The sequence below is a fragment of the Haliotis cracherodii genome, unplaced genomic scaffold (genome assembly GCF_022045235.1).
Source record: "Haliotis cracherodii isolate W230 unplaced genomic scaffold, xgHalCrac1.p SCAF_4, whole genome shotgun sequence".
Taxonomy (NCBI): domain Eukaryota; kingdom Metazoa; phylum Mollusca; class Gastropoda; order Lepetellida; family Haliotidae; genus Haliotis; species Haliotis cracherodii.
The window spans coordinates 58,610,213-58,628,625 of record NW_027266297.1 but is presented as its reverse complement, the minus strand read 5'-3'; the positions used below and the strand labels follow the sequence as shown (position 1 = coordinate 58,628,625).

Here is an 18,413-nt window from a genome sequence, read left to right as displayed (position 1 = left end):
TTTACAGACCGCCATATAGCTGGAGTGCGGCGTTAGACAACAAACAAAGAAAACAAACGAACCCCCGGTCCCTTAGGAGTCCCTTAGGAGGAGCTCTTAATGTTCCACTAATATCACGGAATGGACCTCAAGGACTGAATCCATGTAGGGAGTGGATGATGAGCGAATGCTTTATCAATTGGTTTATTCCATTATGTTTGTTTGTTTGTTGTTTAACGCCGCACTCAGCAATACTCCAGCTATATGACGGCGGTCTGTAAAATAATCGAGTCTGGACCAGATAATCCAGTGATTGGCATCATGAGCATCGATCCACGCAATTGGGATCGATGACATGTATCAACCAAGTCAGCGAGCCTGACACCCGATCCCTTTAGTCGCCTTTTACGACATGTATAGTCCCTTTTACGGCAAGTATGGGTTGCTGAAGACCTATTCCACCCCGGAATCTTCACAGGTCTTATCCCATTTTGTCTTGATCTTTGAATTGCGTCTCATAATAGGTTTCTGGGAAAGACACACGACTTGAGAGGAGTCACATGCCCTTAAAAGTTTGAGATCCTTTGTGTCTACCAAATGCTTTGACATAAATATCAATTTGTATCCCTCGTAAACGAGGGGCACACAGACAGGTCTTTGTTTGCCTCCCCTATTCATGGTTTCTTGAGGAGAGCCATTGTTGTTTGCTACACATTGACATTTGAGCACAATCTTACTTCCTGTTTGAATTCCTTAATACCAGTGAATAAGAACTAAATCCGTTTGTGACAACATTTGAGTAACGTCACGATTTATGAGAATGCAATGGGTGGAATGCCGAAGGTAAATCAGACAGTGTAGAATAGCTTTTCACTAAAGAAAATGATCAGATCAAATCCGGGTCTAGAACCCACTACCAACGGACACTTGCACCACAAAGAGACGCCTCTCTTCTCAGCATATTGCGGTGCCTTAGATCACATTGAGGAAGCACCAGGGATAATATATCTCCTTCCCAAGCTTGATGACGACAAGCCCTTCCAGACAAACAATACTCAACCTCAGATGAAACATAAAACTGCTCTCTGGCCATACTACATTTATATATTTCCTCCATCTTCTTCCAATATTTAATTCATGTGATGAACATCTGAATCCAAAAAATGCAGTTCTATATTTGTACAAGAGTGGTTTCAAAAGATATGCTGCAGTTATAAAATGTGTTTTAAAAAATAAACCGAAGTACTGACATTTTGACAGAAAAACTAACAAACAATATGTTTAATGTTATCAGCACAATATAATAGTAATATTGTTCATTGGAACGCAATAGTTTCAGTCGTTATTTGGTCATAGCATTGAATGCTTAAGACGTGCATCTTGGAGAACAACAGGAGTCTTCTGTATGAGAAGTGTTTCATCTTACAAAGTGTTGGTGTTGTCCAATTTTGTTCGATTCTGATTGGCTGACGTCGAATCAAACTTGAATGTTATTTTCTCAATGACGAAAGAAAAAGGAAAAAAATGTACCAAAACTGTCACAAAAATAGTCTGGGAACTCCCATGAATCGGACGCCCATAAATTACGAGAGACTCTGTCAATACTATCAATACATCAAATGAACAAAGCCCATGTCCGTGGTCTAGTGGTAGAGCATCCGCCCGGAGAGCGAAAGGTCGGGAGTTTGATCCCGTCCGTGCCATACCAAAAGACGTTAAGAGATGGTACTTCTTATTGCCGGCATTAAGGGGCTCAATCAAGAACTGGTCGGCTCGGGGTCAGTAAACTGTGTCTGAGTGAGGGTATTCATGTTAAACTGCGACATGAGACTGTTGCTATGTAAGTGCAATAATATTGTAAGTTAAACCCCATTTCACCTCAAATAAACAAAACATATATATATGGCGTCTTAGTGATGCACGGGGAATGACGTAATGAATGAATGCGTTGGGCACCCGTTGCCGTGTTGTTCATTGCCTGCATGTATCACATACACAACGGAACATTCCGACCTATGTTGTACAAATTGCAGTACCATCTGACTTTCATTATGTGGGAATGATGTCCAGTACCGTCTGGTGTTCATTTGTGTGAACTGTACACACTGTTCCTTGTTTTATGTGGCGTCTTTACTTTGCTATCTGTATCTCTTGTTTTGTATTTTAGTTTCATGACCCATATGCAAATAATTATTTATTAGTATCATTTGTCTAACATTGCGTGTTGATGCCCTTTTTGCAGCGGATGTATCATGTTTTGACCAAAAGGCCTCCCACAGAATACTGTGGCAATGTACTAGGATATAGGGTATATATCAGTGTACATATGATTTAATCCCCGGGAATAAGACTAGTATTCTTCTACATTCAAGATACCCCGAATGTTTACTTCACAAAGAATTACTGACACATGGGTAGGTAACGTCACGACAATCCTCGGTGTGACACATGTACTTATTAATAGGACCCGTGAAGATCCGGGTAGAATAGGTCTTCAGTAAACCATGCTTGCCGTAAAAGGCGACTATGCTTATGTTGAGAGGCGATTAACAGGATCGGATGGTCAGGCTCGCTGACCTGGTTGATACATGTGATCGTATCCCAATTGCGTAGATCGATACTCATGGTGTCAACCACTGGCTTATCTGGTCCAGACTCGACTATTTACAGACCGCCGTCATATAGATGGAATATGGTTGAGTGCGGCCTTAAACAACAAACAAACAAAACAAAATCTATCAAAAGAGAACAGGGAAGAACCCCGTCAAGGAAGTACCGCATAACCCCCATGTCATCCTAGTAAGTCATGTCACGAGTCTTTATCGTGTCGTCTTCCATGGTTGGTGTCACATTGATCCGCATATATAGACTATTCACTACCCATGACAGTGTTTTATTACCACGCCTCTTTTGCAGTCGAGTGATCACTATCCACCATTCACATTAGTGAACATAAAACACATGACCAAACCTTATGGTGGTCTGATAGTATATAACTAATCATAAGGCATCTGATGTACAGATAGCGCCCCAGACGCATCTAGATCTGTAGCAATGGACGTGGCTCCTCTCAAACTCCTCTTCTTAGTTCTCCTTACTTATGTCCTCGCTAATGAGGAATCCAGGAGTTATGTACACAACAATGGTAGCAGCCATGCCCCTACAGGTGCCATAACAAACATGTCATCAATAGACAGAACAGATTCTGACCATGAGACAGCTACCAATCCATCAGCAGTTAAACCTGCTTCTGAAGATGAGACGGACGCCACGCTTCCAACAGAGAAATCTGCTTCTGAAGATGAGACGGACGCCACGCTTCCAACAGAGAAATCTGCTTCTGAAGATGAGACGGACGCCACGCTTCCAACAGAGAAATCTGCTTCTGAAGATGAGACGGACGCCACGCTTCCAACAGAGAAATCTGCTTCTGAAGATGAGACGGACGCCAAGCTTCCAACAGAGAAACCTACTTCTGAAGATGAGACGGACGCGAAGCTTCCAATAGAGAAAGCTGCTTCTGAAGATGAGACGGACGCCACGCTTCTAACAGAGAAACCTGCTTCTGAAGATGAGGCAACAGTTATGCCGACAACCAGAACAAGAGATGGAGCTCCGTTCGTGTCATCGAGGATGAGTTCTGATGTTAGAAAACTTCTCGGGAAAACTTTCAACTTCTCGACTCTTTTGGAAGCCACTGACAACGTTCAACTGACACTTGCAAACCAGACAATCAACCTGTCTGCATTCACTGTGGATGAAACAAACGTGGTGAGTTTCAGTACTTTCAGAGAACAAGTGACGGTTTCGTCACTATGTGCAATCTATGTATCATTTTACATCTATTGTAAAACTAAATGATGTGGAATAATGTCCACGTTCTCAATACAATAACTACTTTTGCATCTCATTTGAAATCAAAGGGTCAAGGGGTGGTCGGGTAGCCTAGTGGTTAAAGCGTTCGCTCGTCACGCCGAAGACCCGGGTTCGATTCCCGACATGGGTACAATGTGTAAAGCCCATTTCTGGTGTCCCCCGCCGTGATATTGCTGGAATAATGCTTAAAGCGGCATAAAACCATACTCACTCAATCACTCAGGATCAAGGTGAGCTGATGTTTGGGCGTCCACTGATATCACGGCATGTGGTCAGTGTGGGATAAAAACTGAGGTGATACAGACTTCATGATCACAAGATCTCTAAAATCACGAGCATGTTGCGCTAACATGCCTGTGATTATCATTGGAGTGAGTTTCTGATTCGAACTCATGGCCCGCTGATTATACAGAGAGGGCAACCCGTGCAGCTTCGTTAAGGATGTTAAGACAAATGTCACCCAAAACTTTATGTCATTCAATACCTGCATGTGGAGCATAGAAGGTCCTACTTGTGCATGATCACAGAGCGATATGTTTAATTATAATTATTATGATAGCTATCATAACCAAATCTAGAGTGTGAACCAAATCCTATTAGTACAACATCTAACCAAACAAATGTCGATTGTATATCATGTCGCCGATGTTTCAGATTTCACTTCAAAGCATATTAGGAGATGAAAGTCTGTCGGACACGATGTACGTTGCAGCTAAATTGGCAGGCATCGAAAAGCAAATTGCGGACAAACTCAATAAAACATTGGTAAGACAATACCTCCGCCTCCACTCCCACATTTTACCATGAACCTTCTTCGAAACTTTTTGTTTTGTTTTAATCAATATGCATCATACATGTCCGCATCCATATATAAGCAACATCCATAGTTTACATCAAATGAAAAATACCATTTAATCATGTGCAGTATAGTTATGCCACATAGTCTACGACGTGAGATGATAGTATGAAGCTTTTCGCAGTAGTTCAGTTATATGACGGGGTTCCAGCTCCATGAAGAAAGTGTAAATGATGCAGAATGTTAAAGCTATGCTGGCAGATCAGAGGTTTATGATTACTCTATGAATATATAAATACTCCTGAACCCTCTCCAAGTATGGCTATTTGGAACGTAAAAGAATAATTCCAAACAATATTTTCACTTTCTTTTCCGTTTTAAGACAACTTTAGCCTTGGAGGACATCTTTGACGCTGAAGACGACATGGTACTTACTAGAGAGGATGTGGACGAAATGGTCAGGGAAATAAATCAAGATACGAGTACCCTTGACCTTTCACAAAGACATGAGGAAAGCGAGTTCAACAGTACAAGACGCAAGCGGAAGGCCATGGAACACAGACAGTGGTCCACAAACATTCCATACATAATCAGCGCTGATTTCAATACATGTAAATACTTCATCTCAATGTAAATATCACCATATGCGGCAATGTATTTGTCTTTGCTCTTTGTGAATTATGAGTGTTAATAACAGTAAGTTCGACATAACCTTCAACTAATGTTATTCCGTACTAATGTAAGATATCGCTTTATATCATTGGACAACATATGCTTGCCCTGAAAGGTGACTATGCTTGTCGTCAGAGGCTATAAACGGGATCGGGTGGTCAGGTTCGCTGACTTGGTTGATGCATGTCATCGTAAACCAATTGCGTGGATCGATGCTCATGATATCAAGCACTGGAATGTCTGGTTCAGACTCGATTATTCCGCCGTCATATAGCTGGAATGTGGTTGAGTGCGGCGTTAAACAACAAACAAACAAAACAAAACCTATTAATAGAGAACAGGGAAGAACCCCCGACCAGGAAGTACCGCATAACCCCCTTGTCATTCAAAATCATTTGAATGAATAATTCACCCGCTTACGGCGGCGTTAAACAACAAACAAACATACAAAATAAGCATATCCTTGCTTTTGAGTGAGTTTTTAGCAATATTCTAGTAATATCACGGCGGGGGACGCCAGAAATGGGCTTCACACATTGTTCCCACGTGCGGAATCGAAGCCGGTCCTTCGCCTTTACCCACAAGGCTACCCCGTCTGTCATTGGTTTTGAAACGCACACCACACGAAATGCATTCCATATATTTTCAGATGCATCTGGAAAGAAGGCCATTGAAGACGCCATCAGACACTTGGAGGAAGAGACGTGTTTAAATTTTGTGAAATACAGCAGATATTATGGCCCTCATCTGATATTCAAGAAAAACAAAGGGTATGTTATGCGATAGGTTCCAAGCACTACCACAGCAATGTGGTGAGGGTTTTGTGTTTATAGTGTGTGTGTGTGTGTGTGTGTGTGCGAGCGCTTTTACTGATCCGGAATTATGCCGCATATATACCCCACTCCATTTATCCTGCATCTGAGTCGACCAAAGCTTGTTTTATCTCTAGCGCCGGACATGGTAACATCTTTTAACGTATTTTGTATGACGCGGCATGGAATCAAACCACCTTCCTTCGCCCACGGCCAAATGCTCAATCGACTAGACCACGGAGGCGGTCTCGGCACGGTTTCACGAGTACGGTTTCAATAGCAGTTGATAATTAGGAACATCTTCTAAAAGGCAGGGGACGGTCAGGTGGCCTAGTGGTTAAAGCGTTCGCTCGTCACGCCGAAGACCCGAGTTCGATGGGTACAATGTGTGAGGCCCATTTCTAGTGTCCCCGCCGTGTATGTTGCTGGAATATTGCTAAACATGGCGAAAAATCATACTCACTGACTCACTCTAAAAGGCAGCTCTCCCAGTAAACAATAGACTTTTAAATATATTTTATTTAACACTGTCTCTTTTTCATTCAGTCTCCTGATTTTACATTCCTGGACAGTAAATTTAATATTCTTGCATCTTCATAATTGTATTGTCAGAGGAAGGCCTAGTGCAGCGTAACCGCAAGTTCACGTTTCAGAACATATACTGTATTTGTAAATGTGCGTCAGCAGAATAACTCGGCATCCAGGGGGTTAATTAACACTGTCACATACTTGCTGTATGTTCATCTAAAGAAATATTACATTTTCGTTATCGTTTCAGTTGCAGTTCCTATATTGGCAAACGAGGAAGTGGTCAGACAATATCAATTGGAACTGGGTGCGACACAGTAGGTTTCGCGTCATCATAAATACTTTGTCGACTTCATACATTTGTCATTCAATAATATTAAATGATGATCACGAATGTTTGCAATATAGCTGCCGTAGTAGCTGATGTTTTTTCCATCACAAGGGATAAATATTTCAAGATTACATCTATGAAGGATCTTTTTAATATCAGTTCTCATTTAGTTATTGGTGTTTTAAAAGAAATTGAATTGTTCCATACATTTTGATTAATATATTGTGTATATAATATAGTGTTTTATAATTGGCAGAATAAATGTGATACCTGAGATTGCTAGTGGCTGTATCCTCGAAGGGGGTTGAAGTAGTGTAAAATTATTGTCCCCTGGAGAGGGTATGTAAGACCACGTCTTTCAAAGTAGATTTATTCTTACCATATCTTTTAACCGTAGAATATATGTTGTTTTAATTTGGCTAAATATGTTAATAATCGCCAACACCTGAAGGGATGATGTAAATCCAGCTGGGGTCCATGCAGGTAGCAAAAGTACTGTAAGTCCCCATGGTCCCCAGTATGGTGATCTACCTTCAGTTGTTGGAGATCATAGCCTGTTTTTATAATGTATTGTTATGTATCGTAATATCAATTTTATGATTCCATACTAGTTTTAAATATTTCTCTGTGATAAATCTAGTTATTTTACTGCCCATCATTGGCAGTTTTTTTTAAACGTTTTCAAAGTATTTATAATATTTAACCTTTGATAGTCACGGTATGGCTGAAATATTGCCGATGTGACTTAAAACTTAACTCACTCACTCACTAGTAGCTGATGTCAAAATATAACTGTTTTCCCATCAAACAGAAAGGTATTGCCGCCCACGAGATTGGTCACGCGTTGGGGTTTTGGCACGAGCAGGAACGACCAGACCGAGACACGTATGTCAGAGTATACTATGATAACATCAAGTCAGGGAAAAGTCACAATTTCCGCAGAGAATCCTGGCGAGATGCTCGATCGATGGGAATACCATACGACTATTCGTCTGTTATGCACTACGGAACGAAGGTATGCATGTCCACGACGGATATATGTTGCATAATTATCCTCTGATATCTATGATTGCGTTGGCATCATACAGTATGGGAATGGTTGATTTAAAATTTTATCAGTATCCGATACTGTGGATGTCTCTTCTTGGTAAATGAATTTATTTTTGTTTGTTTGTTCGTTGTTTAACGCTGCACTCAGCTGTCTGTAAATAATCGAGTCCGGACCAGACAATCCCGTGATTGACATCATGTGCATTGATCTACGCAATTGGGATACGATGACATGCATCAACCAAGTCAGCGAGCCTCACCACCCGATCCCGTTAGTCGCCTCTTACGACAAGCATCTGTAAAGTAAGATTGACGTGGGGTCAAGTGGGGTGAAGTGAGTGCGGTTGAACATTGTTCAATACCAATAGAATACTGCTGGTATTTGATGCTTGCCATGCTAGGCGCTCTCAAATAGGGATTCAAACCCTCAACTATTGGATTGTGGCAAGTGTACACTGTGATTTGGGGTGCATTAACGATTGAGCCACCCTGATCCCCTAACTCAGTAAAATGTGTTTTTAAGCAATATGGAATAAATTTGCTGATGTGTGGCATTGTTTTCGTGAACACTTGGTGTCATCACTGATTTTCTGTGATCCACTCATGTAATATTCACTGCTTGCCTTTTGCGCCCAATGGAATCTGTTTAAATCAAGATCGAGATTGGTTATTCCCTGACGTTGAAGTTCTTTGTTACAGTTAAACCAGTAATAACTGGTAAGAACTTTATGTTTGAAACGACACGGAATCTGTCAGGTTATATTGAGATAACTCACTTCCTCAAAATAATCTGTTACCGAAAAAGCTGAAAAAAGTCATTTGGTCTCAGGATTTATGCACAAAACAACACTGTTGGCTGGAAAAATAATCTGTTGTTGGAAAAAAACAAATTCTTGGCGCCTCCCTTCAGAGAGAATATATTGCTTGTGTTGACAAGCATACTGAACAAATATTCTGTCTCGAACCATAATCACACTGACTATGTAGAGGTCTGTTGTTGTTTTTTGAAAACTAAAGACTTTAATGTACCAATTGCATTTTTTCATTATGTATTTATCTAGGCATTCAGTAAGAATGAGAGACCAACAATCACAGCCAAAGAAAGTGATATGGAAAGGACTTTGGGTACCGGGAGCGGTCTATCTTTCTACGATGTCAAAATTGCGAATCTGATATATTGCTCATGTATGTCCAAACGTCTTCACACTCTACATTCGCCTTTGGTGAAACCATATTCTTTGCAGTTTCCCGAGTTTTTATGTTGAAGTGCAAGATTAAGAGGTAACATAGAATGTGACAAATGTCAAACGCCCGGGTTAGAGTGAGTGAGTGAGTTTGGTTTTACGCCGCTTTTAGCAATATTCCAGCAATATCACGGCGGGGGACACCAGAAATGGGCTTCACACATTGTACCCATGTCGGGAATCGAACCCGGGTCTTCGGCGTGACGAGCGAACGCTTTAACCACTAGGCTACCCGACCGCCCCCGTCCGGGTTAGAACAGATCCTGTATTAAATGATGGCGTTTGCATGGTTTCATACGATCGGTAAGCGTGGGAGTTGAAACTAAAAATGGTGGATATGGAATCTCTTTAAAATGGGGGTAAATTGTGGATACACTGGCAAGGTGACATAACCTTGCGTTGTCGTATGTTATGCCTTCAAAATGTAATATAACACATATTTCGTATAAAGCCTGCCTTTGCTTGAACAGCGGCTTGTCCAGGGGGTTTGTCATGGTCGGCGTGCAGACATGAAGGCTACAGAGATCCTAAGAACTGCAACCGATGCAAGTGCCCGGATGGACTTAGTGGGACATGCTGCACATCTGTGAAACCAGGAAAGAGAGGTAACGCTTTACTCTTCAGTTACAAACGTCTACATAACTGTTGTAGGTCATTGAAACGAACTTTTGGAAATTAGGCCTCGAAAGTAAAATACAACCATATATCTTACTTTAAGATCGTGACATTCTTTAACATAAATTTGCCTTTATAGTATATGTCAATGAAACCAAGCCTCGTCGGCCTCGTTAGAGCAAACTGAAACATGTCATGCATATATACCTCATCACTTGGTTGTTGTCACTCCAGCTTGATAACGGTGTCCATGTTTGCCGTAAAAGGCGACTATGCTTGTCGTAAGAGGTGACTAATGGTATCCCGTGGACTTTTAAAGTCCAGTTTCCACCCTTGCCAAACTAAGCTGGAATTCCTGGGCTCGATCGTAGCGCCACCAGTGGCTATTACGAGTTATGTCCCTTCTCATATAGACCAATCAAATTCCACCTCTCGTATCACTTGTATTTGCAGCCAAGACGATCTGATCGATAATTTAATATCTATATTGTGATAAAACGAGTCTTGCATCGCGAAGTGCATCCAATCACGTCAGCACCTTGAATAAAAACATGAAAAGATATGGAAAATATCTGTAGACAACGAGTTGGCGGTGCACATGCTTTTAAATCCTGCAATCGACTAAAATCTGCGTGACAGTTTACGAACCGGATTTCAATTTCGTTGCGCGATTGTGATTGGACTATGTAGAGACTCGTTAGTCCAGCCAAAATGTAACTCCATAATACCAGCCAAGTTCGGCAAGGGTAGAAACTGGACTTCGATACTCAGTTAACTCACTTGCCTCGGGAAGATAGGTCCGGTCTAGATGAGACAACATTAATTCGCTCACTAATAAATTCCGGGAGTGCCATGTTTAAAATGATTTATTACCTTTACATAAGGTCATACAATCATACGATACATTTCTGTTTCAGCGTGGTGTGGGAATAGAGATCGTTATGCATCTTCAGTATGGCAGACACTTGACTCTCCAAACTATGGAGTGTCAACGTATCCTGCTAATTCCGAATGCACGTGGCGAATAAAAGTAGGTGATATTTGTGAAGTATTATCATCATGTATTCATTAATGATTTGGAGCCGTGAAGATCCTGGTTAGAATAGGTCGTCAGCAACCCATGCTTGCCGTAAATGGCGACTATGCTAGTCGTAAAAGACGACTAACGGGATCGGATGGTCAGGTTCGCTGACTTGGTTGATGTATGTCATCGATCCCAAGTGCGTGGATTGACGCTCTTGATATTAAACACTGGATTGTCTGGTCCAGACTCGATTATTTACAGACCGCCGTCATATGGCTGTAATATTGCTGAGTGCGGCATTTAACAACATACCAACCAACTAACAATTAATGTTTTGCCCAATGCATTTCTAATTATACAACATTTACAGTAAAATGAACTTGTTATTTTGCTTCTTCTGATAGCAACTATGAATCTCCGAAAGTTCATATACTCTGGAACGATATGTCTGGCTAATAAGCGGAGAAAAGGAAATAAAGATTACAACGTTTTAATAGCATATACTCATGTAAAACTTCTTCTGGTCATCGAGTTGCCACAGCTACGCACACAAAATTAAATAATTGATGTCTTTCGTTATTTTTCGCCAAAATTGTGTTACATATCGATTTTTCTCCCAGATTAAATATTCATTTTAATGGTGTTACTAAAAAATGACTCTCCCTTTTTATTATTTTTTAGAATTAACGATGGAATTTTTTTCAGGTATCGGGAAGTTCAAAGAGAATCATGATGAGGTTCAAGGGAAAGTTCTCCTTCCCCTGTCACAGCACCTGTAAGGAGTATGTGGAAGTGCGGCACGCTGATGTGGCCAAAGCAGGACCAAGGTTAGCGATTTCTACAAGGATGAATATACATAGACACTATGAATGCTTTACTTATGATATTCTGAAGAACGTTGCGATGAAATTTCACTTTTTCTTTCTTTACAGGTTCTGTTGTTACACAAGACCAACGCGGTATTTCCGGTCCCACGGAAGTGAAATGTTGATACTGATGCGGGCTGATACAGGATACAGGCGAGATGGCTTCGCTCTGGAATACAAGATTGGTATACTCATTCTACTATCCCTTTTGAATCTTTTTTCCCCCAGGACATAAAGTTTTATAATTTAAACGCTATTCAACGCGGCGTTAAGATGCTAACCTCTCTCTCTCTCTCTCTCTCTCTCTCTCTCTCTCTCTCTCTCTCTCTCTCTCTCTCTCTCTCTCTCTGTGGACCCGTGAAGATAATGCGTTCGATCCCAATTACGTTGGTCGATGCTCATGATGTCAATCACTGGATTGCCTGGTCCAGATAATTTTACAGACCGCCGTCATATAGCTGGAATATTGATGAGTGCAGCGTTAAACAACAAACAAACAAATTTAACGACTCTCTCTTTCAGAACCATGTGGCGGCTGTTCATCCTCCACAAGCACATCCGGTCCTGCATGTTTGGACACACAGACATACACTTGTAGAGGCACCTACACTACCAGCTGTGGATTCTGGGGATGGGGACGATGCACTCGGTAATTCACACCTTAAGCACAAATTTCACACCTTAAGTACATAGTTCACACCTTAAGCACATAGTTCACACCTTAAGCACATAGTTCACATAACAAGTAAAATCAGGGATCTGATCGAACGCACGCTGGGACCGATAAAACACGCACAACTGCTCAGCGAATCATGGCGACTCAGATCAGTGATCCTTAGAACTTCATATGATAGCACTTGGCATCGTTCTCAACATTACACCTCTCTCATCCAACATAACTTACATTATAAATCTTCACTCACGTCATCCCGTTGTTGTCCATTGGGGTTAAATCTCATAAACAGGGATGTTGTAATATTCCCAGGATTTTTTATGATATCCCAGACATATTTGCTGTATAATATGTTATACTATCCCAGGAATTGTATATAATATGCCGGGGATTTTATTAATACAGTTATAACTTATAGAAATATATTTTGCATTTCAACACATTGTAATGAAATGTTTTGACAAATGTTTTCTGTTTATTCCCGATGATCGAACACGCAACCTTCGTATCTGTAGCCCAGTGAGTGTACCACTAGGCTACAAGCCCGTGAAGATCCGGGAAAGAATAAGTCTTCAGCAATCCATGCTTGCCGTAAAAGGCGACTATGTTTGTCGTAAGAGGCGACTAACGGGATCGGGTGGTCAGGCTCGCTGACTTGGTTGATGCATGTCATCGATCCCAATTGCGTGGATCGATGCTCATGATATTAATCACTGGATTGTCTGGTCCAGACTCGATTATTTACAGACCGCCGTCGAATAGCTGGAATATTGCTGAGTGCGGCGTTAAACAACAAACCAATCAACCAACCACTAGGCTTCAGAGGCGCTGATAAATCGCAATGCTTTTAAGATTGTCTTTTTGAAGTACCGTACGCAAGCAACATATATTTTACGCCCGTTTCCTAAGGTTCATGGAAAGTGTGTTTGATAAAATTAATGTTGTTTTAAGTTTCTTTTTTCGGTTTATAAGTTAGATAAAACACTTCCCCTCGGGTTTTTATGATATTTAAAACCCTTATCCGCGGATGCGGGTTTTCAATATCATAGAAACCCTTGGACATGCTATATCCTACACATCAAACACTGCGTAAATATTTGATAGACCCGTGAAGATCCGGGATAGAATAGGTCTTCAACAACCCATTCTTGCCGTAAAAGGTGACTATGCTTGTCGTAAGAGGCGACTAACGGGATCGGGTGGTCAGGCTCGCTGACTTGGTTGATGCATGTCATCGATCCCAATTGCGTGGATCGATGCTCATGATATTAATCACTGGATTGTCTGGTCCAGACTCGATTATTTACAGACCGCCGTCGAATAGCTGGAATATTGCTGAGTGCGGCGTTAAACAACAAACCAATCAACCAACCACTAGGCTTCAGAGGCGCTGATAAATCGCAATGCTTTTAAGATTGTCTTTTTGAAGTACCGTACGCAAGCAACATATATTTTACGCCCGTTTCCTAAGGTTCATGGAAAGTGTGTTTGATAAAATTAATGTTGTTTTAAGTTTCTTTTTTCGGTTTATAAGTTAGATAAAACACTTCCCCTCGGGTTTTTATGATATTTAAAACCCTTATCCGCGGATGCGGGTTTTCAATATCATAGAATCCCTTGGACATGCTATATCCTACACATCAAACACTGCGTAAATATTTGATAGACCCGTGAAGATCCGGGATAGAATAGGTCTTCAACAACCCATTCTTGCCGTAAAAGGTGACTATGCTTGTCGTAAAAGGCGACTAACGGGATCGGGTGGTCAGGCTCGCAGGTCATCCATCCCACATTGCGAGGATCGATGCTCATATCAATCACTGGATTGTCTGGACGGGACTCGATTATTTACAGACTGCCGTCATACAGCTGGAATCATGCTGAGTGCGGCGTTAAACAACAAACTACAACTGCAACAACATATTTGATTCTCAATAAATTTCGTACGAATACGTATTCCTTGTGTTCCAGGTATAGACTGAATACATGCTACAGGCAGGTGAAAACATGTTGTCATGGATTCAGACTGAGCGGCAGCTGGTGTTACCGTAAGTGTGTTGGTACATGTATATACAAGCATGACATAACAAGTGAACCCCGTTGATACGGAGTCACAACCTTCTGAACGATCAATGTATCGGAGATTACGTCATAAAAATGTTCCTTAATCTGGATTTGCCACTTGCGATGGTACTTTCCTGACTTGAGAGATCTCTCTGTGACTTAATTCATTACGACCCGTGAAGGTCCGGGATAGAATAGGTCTTCAGCAACCCATGCTTGCCATAAAAGGCGATCATGCTTTTCGTAAGAGGCGACTAACAAGATCGCGTGGTCAGGCTCGCTGACTTGGTTGGTGCATGTCATCGTATCCCAATTACTTTGATCGATGCTCATGATATCAATCACTTGGTTGATTGATCCAGAATCGATTATGTACAGATCGCCGTCATATTGCTGGAATATTGCTAAGTGTGGCGCTAAACAACAACACAGAAACAAAACTAAATCCTTTACTCTGTCTATGAGTTGGATTTAACGCCGCTTTGACGAGTATTCCACTTATATCATGGTGCCTTAGCTGAACGTGGGAGGAAGGTCCCAAGTGATGCAGGTCTCAAACGGTTGACACTTCTGTGAAGCAAGCATTGCTGCTGAAAAACCCACAAATTTTGACAGGTTTCTGGAGTGTAGGCCGAATTGCTGCGCCTCAGACGACTGGGTCACCCGTGTCCTCTCCTAAATTGTAGAAAAGGCTTCATGCCGCCTTACTTTAAAACTATGGATTCTAACGGACATAATGTACTTATCTTTGTGTCTTTTTCAGGCCGATGGTGGGGTTGAGAAGATCAAATGGAGATGAAATATGTCTGTATCATCTGGAAATATGTTAAACATATTTGTTTCAAAGAATTATTTAGCAAAAGAAAGATCCCATCTTAAATTGTCTGTATTTTAGTAAAAAGATGTATTTGCACTTCAAACACACAATTTTACTTGAAGGTTTAAGCGCTCCTTCGAATAAATGGATATTTGACAAAATAGAAACTTACCATCTCTACAAAACGAAGACGCCTCTGACCTCCTGAAGTGAAAAATGTATAACATGACAACCGAATATATCGAAACCGGTCATTTGTGTAATAAATTATTCATGAAGTGCAGCCATTTATCATTATTTGTTTGTTTAGGTTGGGAAAAATGCTGCCACATTTGTAATAAATTGATTATCTGTAACATTTTACCGTAAACATTGTTTTTATTCTTGTATAAGGTGAGGTGAAATTATGTTTAACGTCGCGTCCAAGATTATTGCACTTATATAGCGACGTGCATATACGTGTGTGTGTTTGTGTGGCTGCTTGTACTAGTCCGGACTGATGCCGATTTATAGTGCTAGCTCACTGAGATACCATGCCGCGGTTGATCATGAATACCCCACTAAGACGCAGTACTCCGAGCCGACCAGTCCTTGTTTTAGCCCCTTAATGCCGAGCCCCAGATTGGATAACAACAAGTACCATCTTTTAACGTCTTTTGGTATGACACGGTCGAGGATCGAACCCCGACCTTCCGCTCTCCGGGCGGACGCTCTACCACTAGTCCTTATTCAGGTATAAAGTCAGTATCCATGTCTAGTGATAATACAGAGTCAAGTCGTTCTAACAGGGTCCTGTCGGGATCTGTTGGTCCGGACTTCGAACCCCAGCGTCTTTCCAGTTTTGATCCTTGGTACTATTAGCTAAAGGTTATGTGGGATATGTCTACAAGCTGTGCCAAGCTCTATCCACTACACCATGGAGGTAGCCAGGGGATGAACCACCGACCTTCTGCTCTCCAGGCAGACGCTCTATCCACTACACCAGGGAATGAACCACCGACCTTCCGCTCTCCAGACAGACGCTCTATCCACTACACCAGGGAACGAACCACCGGCCTTCCACTCTCCAGACAGACGCTCTATCCACTAGACCATGGAGGTGGCCAGGGAATGAACCACCGACCTTCCGCTCTCGAGTCAGACAGTCTATCCACTACACCATGGAGGCGGCCAGGGGATGACTTTCTGCTCTCCAGGCAGACGTTCTATCCACTACACCAGGGAACGAACCACCGACTTTCTGCTCTTCAGAGAGACGCTCTATCCACTACACCTTGGAGGCAGCCAGGGGATGAACCACCGACCTTCTGCTCTCCAGGTACACGCTCTATCCACTACACCAGGGAATGAACCACCGACCTTCCGCTCTCCAGGCAGACGCTCTATCCACTACACCAGGGAACGAATCACCGACCTTCCGCTCTACAGGCAGACGCTCTATCCACAAGACCATGGAATCAACCACCGACCTTCCGCTCTCCAGACAGACGCTCTATCCAATACACCATGGAGGCGGCAAGGGGATGAACCACCGACCTTCTGCTCTCCAGGCAGACGCTCTATCCACTACACTATAGAGGTTTCCAGGGAAGGAACCACCGGCCTTCTGCTCTCCAGGCAGACGCTCTATCCACAACACCAGGGAATGAACCACCGACCCTCTGCTCTCCAGGCAGACGCTCGATCCACAACACCATGGAATGAACCACCGACCTTATGCTCTCCAGGGAGATGCTCTATCCACAACAACATTGAATGAACCACCGACATTCTACTCTCCAGACAGACGCTCTATCCACAAGACAATGGAATCAACCACCGACCTTCTGCTCTCCAGACAGACGCTCTATCCACTAGACCATGGAGGCGGCAAGGGGATGAACCACCGACCTTCCGCTCTCAAGTCAGACACTCTATCCACTACACCATGGAGGCGGCCAGGGGATGACCTTCTGCTCTCCAGACAGACGCTCTATCCACTACACCAGGGAACGAACCACCGGCCTTCCGCTCTTCAGGCACACGTTCTATCCACTACACCAGGGAATGAACCACCGACCTTCCGCTCTCCAGACAGACGCTCTATCCACTACACCAGGGAACGAACCACCGGCCTTCCGCTCTCCAGACAGACGCTTTATCCATTAGACCATGGAGGTGCCCAGGGCATGAACCACCGATCTTCCGCTCTCCAGGCAGACGCTCTATCCACTACACCAGGGAATGAACCACAGACCTTCTGCTCTCCAGACAGACGCTCTATCCACTACACCAAAGAGGCGGCAAGGGGATGAACCACCGACTTTCTCCTCTCCAGACAGACGCTCTATCCACTACACTATGGAGGCGGCAAGGGGATGAACCACCGACCTTCTGCTCTCCAGGCAGACGCTCTATCCACTACACCATGGAAGTGGCCAGTGAATGAACCACTGGCCTTCTGCTCTCCAGGCAGACGCTCTATCCACTACACCAGGGAATGAACCACCGACCTTCCGCTCTCCAGACAGACGCTCTATCCACTACACCAGGGAACGAACCACCGGCCTTCTGCTCTCCAGGCAGAGGCTCTATCCACAACACCAGGGAATGAACCACCGACCCTCTGCTCTCCAGGCAGACGCTCTATCCACAACACCAGCGAATGAACCACCGACCTTCTGCTCTCCAGGGAGATGCTCTATCCACAACAACATTGAATGAACCACCGACCTTCCGCTCTCCAGACAGACGCTCTATCCACAAGACCATGGAATCAACCACCGACCTTTCGCTCTCCAGACAGACGCTCTATCCACTAGACCATGGAGGCGGCAAGGGGATGAACCACCGACCTTCTGCTCTCGAGTCAGACACTCTATCCACTACACCATGGAGGCGGCCAGGGGATGACCTTCTGCTCTCCAGGCAGACGTTCTATCCACTACACCAGGGAATGAACCACCGACCTTCCGCTCTCCAGACAGACGCTCTATCCAATACACCAGGGAACGAACCACCGGCCTTCCGCTCTCCAGGCACACGCTCTATCCACTACACCAGGGAATGAACCACCGACCTTCCGCT

At 43.1% G+C, this 18,413-nt stretch overlaps 1 protein-coding gene across 1 annotated transcript; it reads left to right on the top strand.

The window, feature by feature from the left end:
* The first annotated feature begins 3,033 nt into the window (after nucleotides 1-3,033).
* LOC139479529 (uncharacterized) lies at nucleotides 3,034-18,050 on the top strand. The gene is made up of 18 exons (XM_071262374.1): nucleotides 3,034-3,315; nucleotides 3,535-3,750; nucleotides 4,510-4,620; nucleotides 5,034-5,262; nucleotides 5,973-6,093; nucleotides 6,914-6,980; nucleotides 7,806-8,009; nucleotides 9,106-9,229; nucleotides 9,759-9,893; nucleotides 10,821-10,933; nucleotides 11,633-11,754; nucleotides 11,860-11,978; nucleotides 12,316-12,442; nucleotides 14,438-14,514; nucleotides 15,294-15,300; nucleotides 16,238-16,665; nucleotides 17,130-17,629; nucleotides 17,799-18,050. The coding sequence occupies exons 1-18, from the start codon at nucleotides 3,034-3,036 to the stop codon at nucleotides 18,048-18,050; spliced, it is 3,234 nt and encodes a 1,077-aa protein (XP_071118475.1).
* Nucleotides 18,051-18,413: the final 363 nt, after the last annotated feature.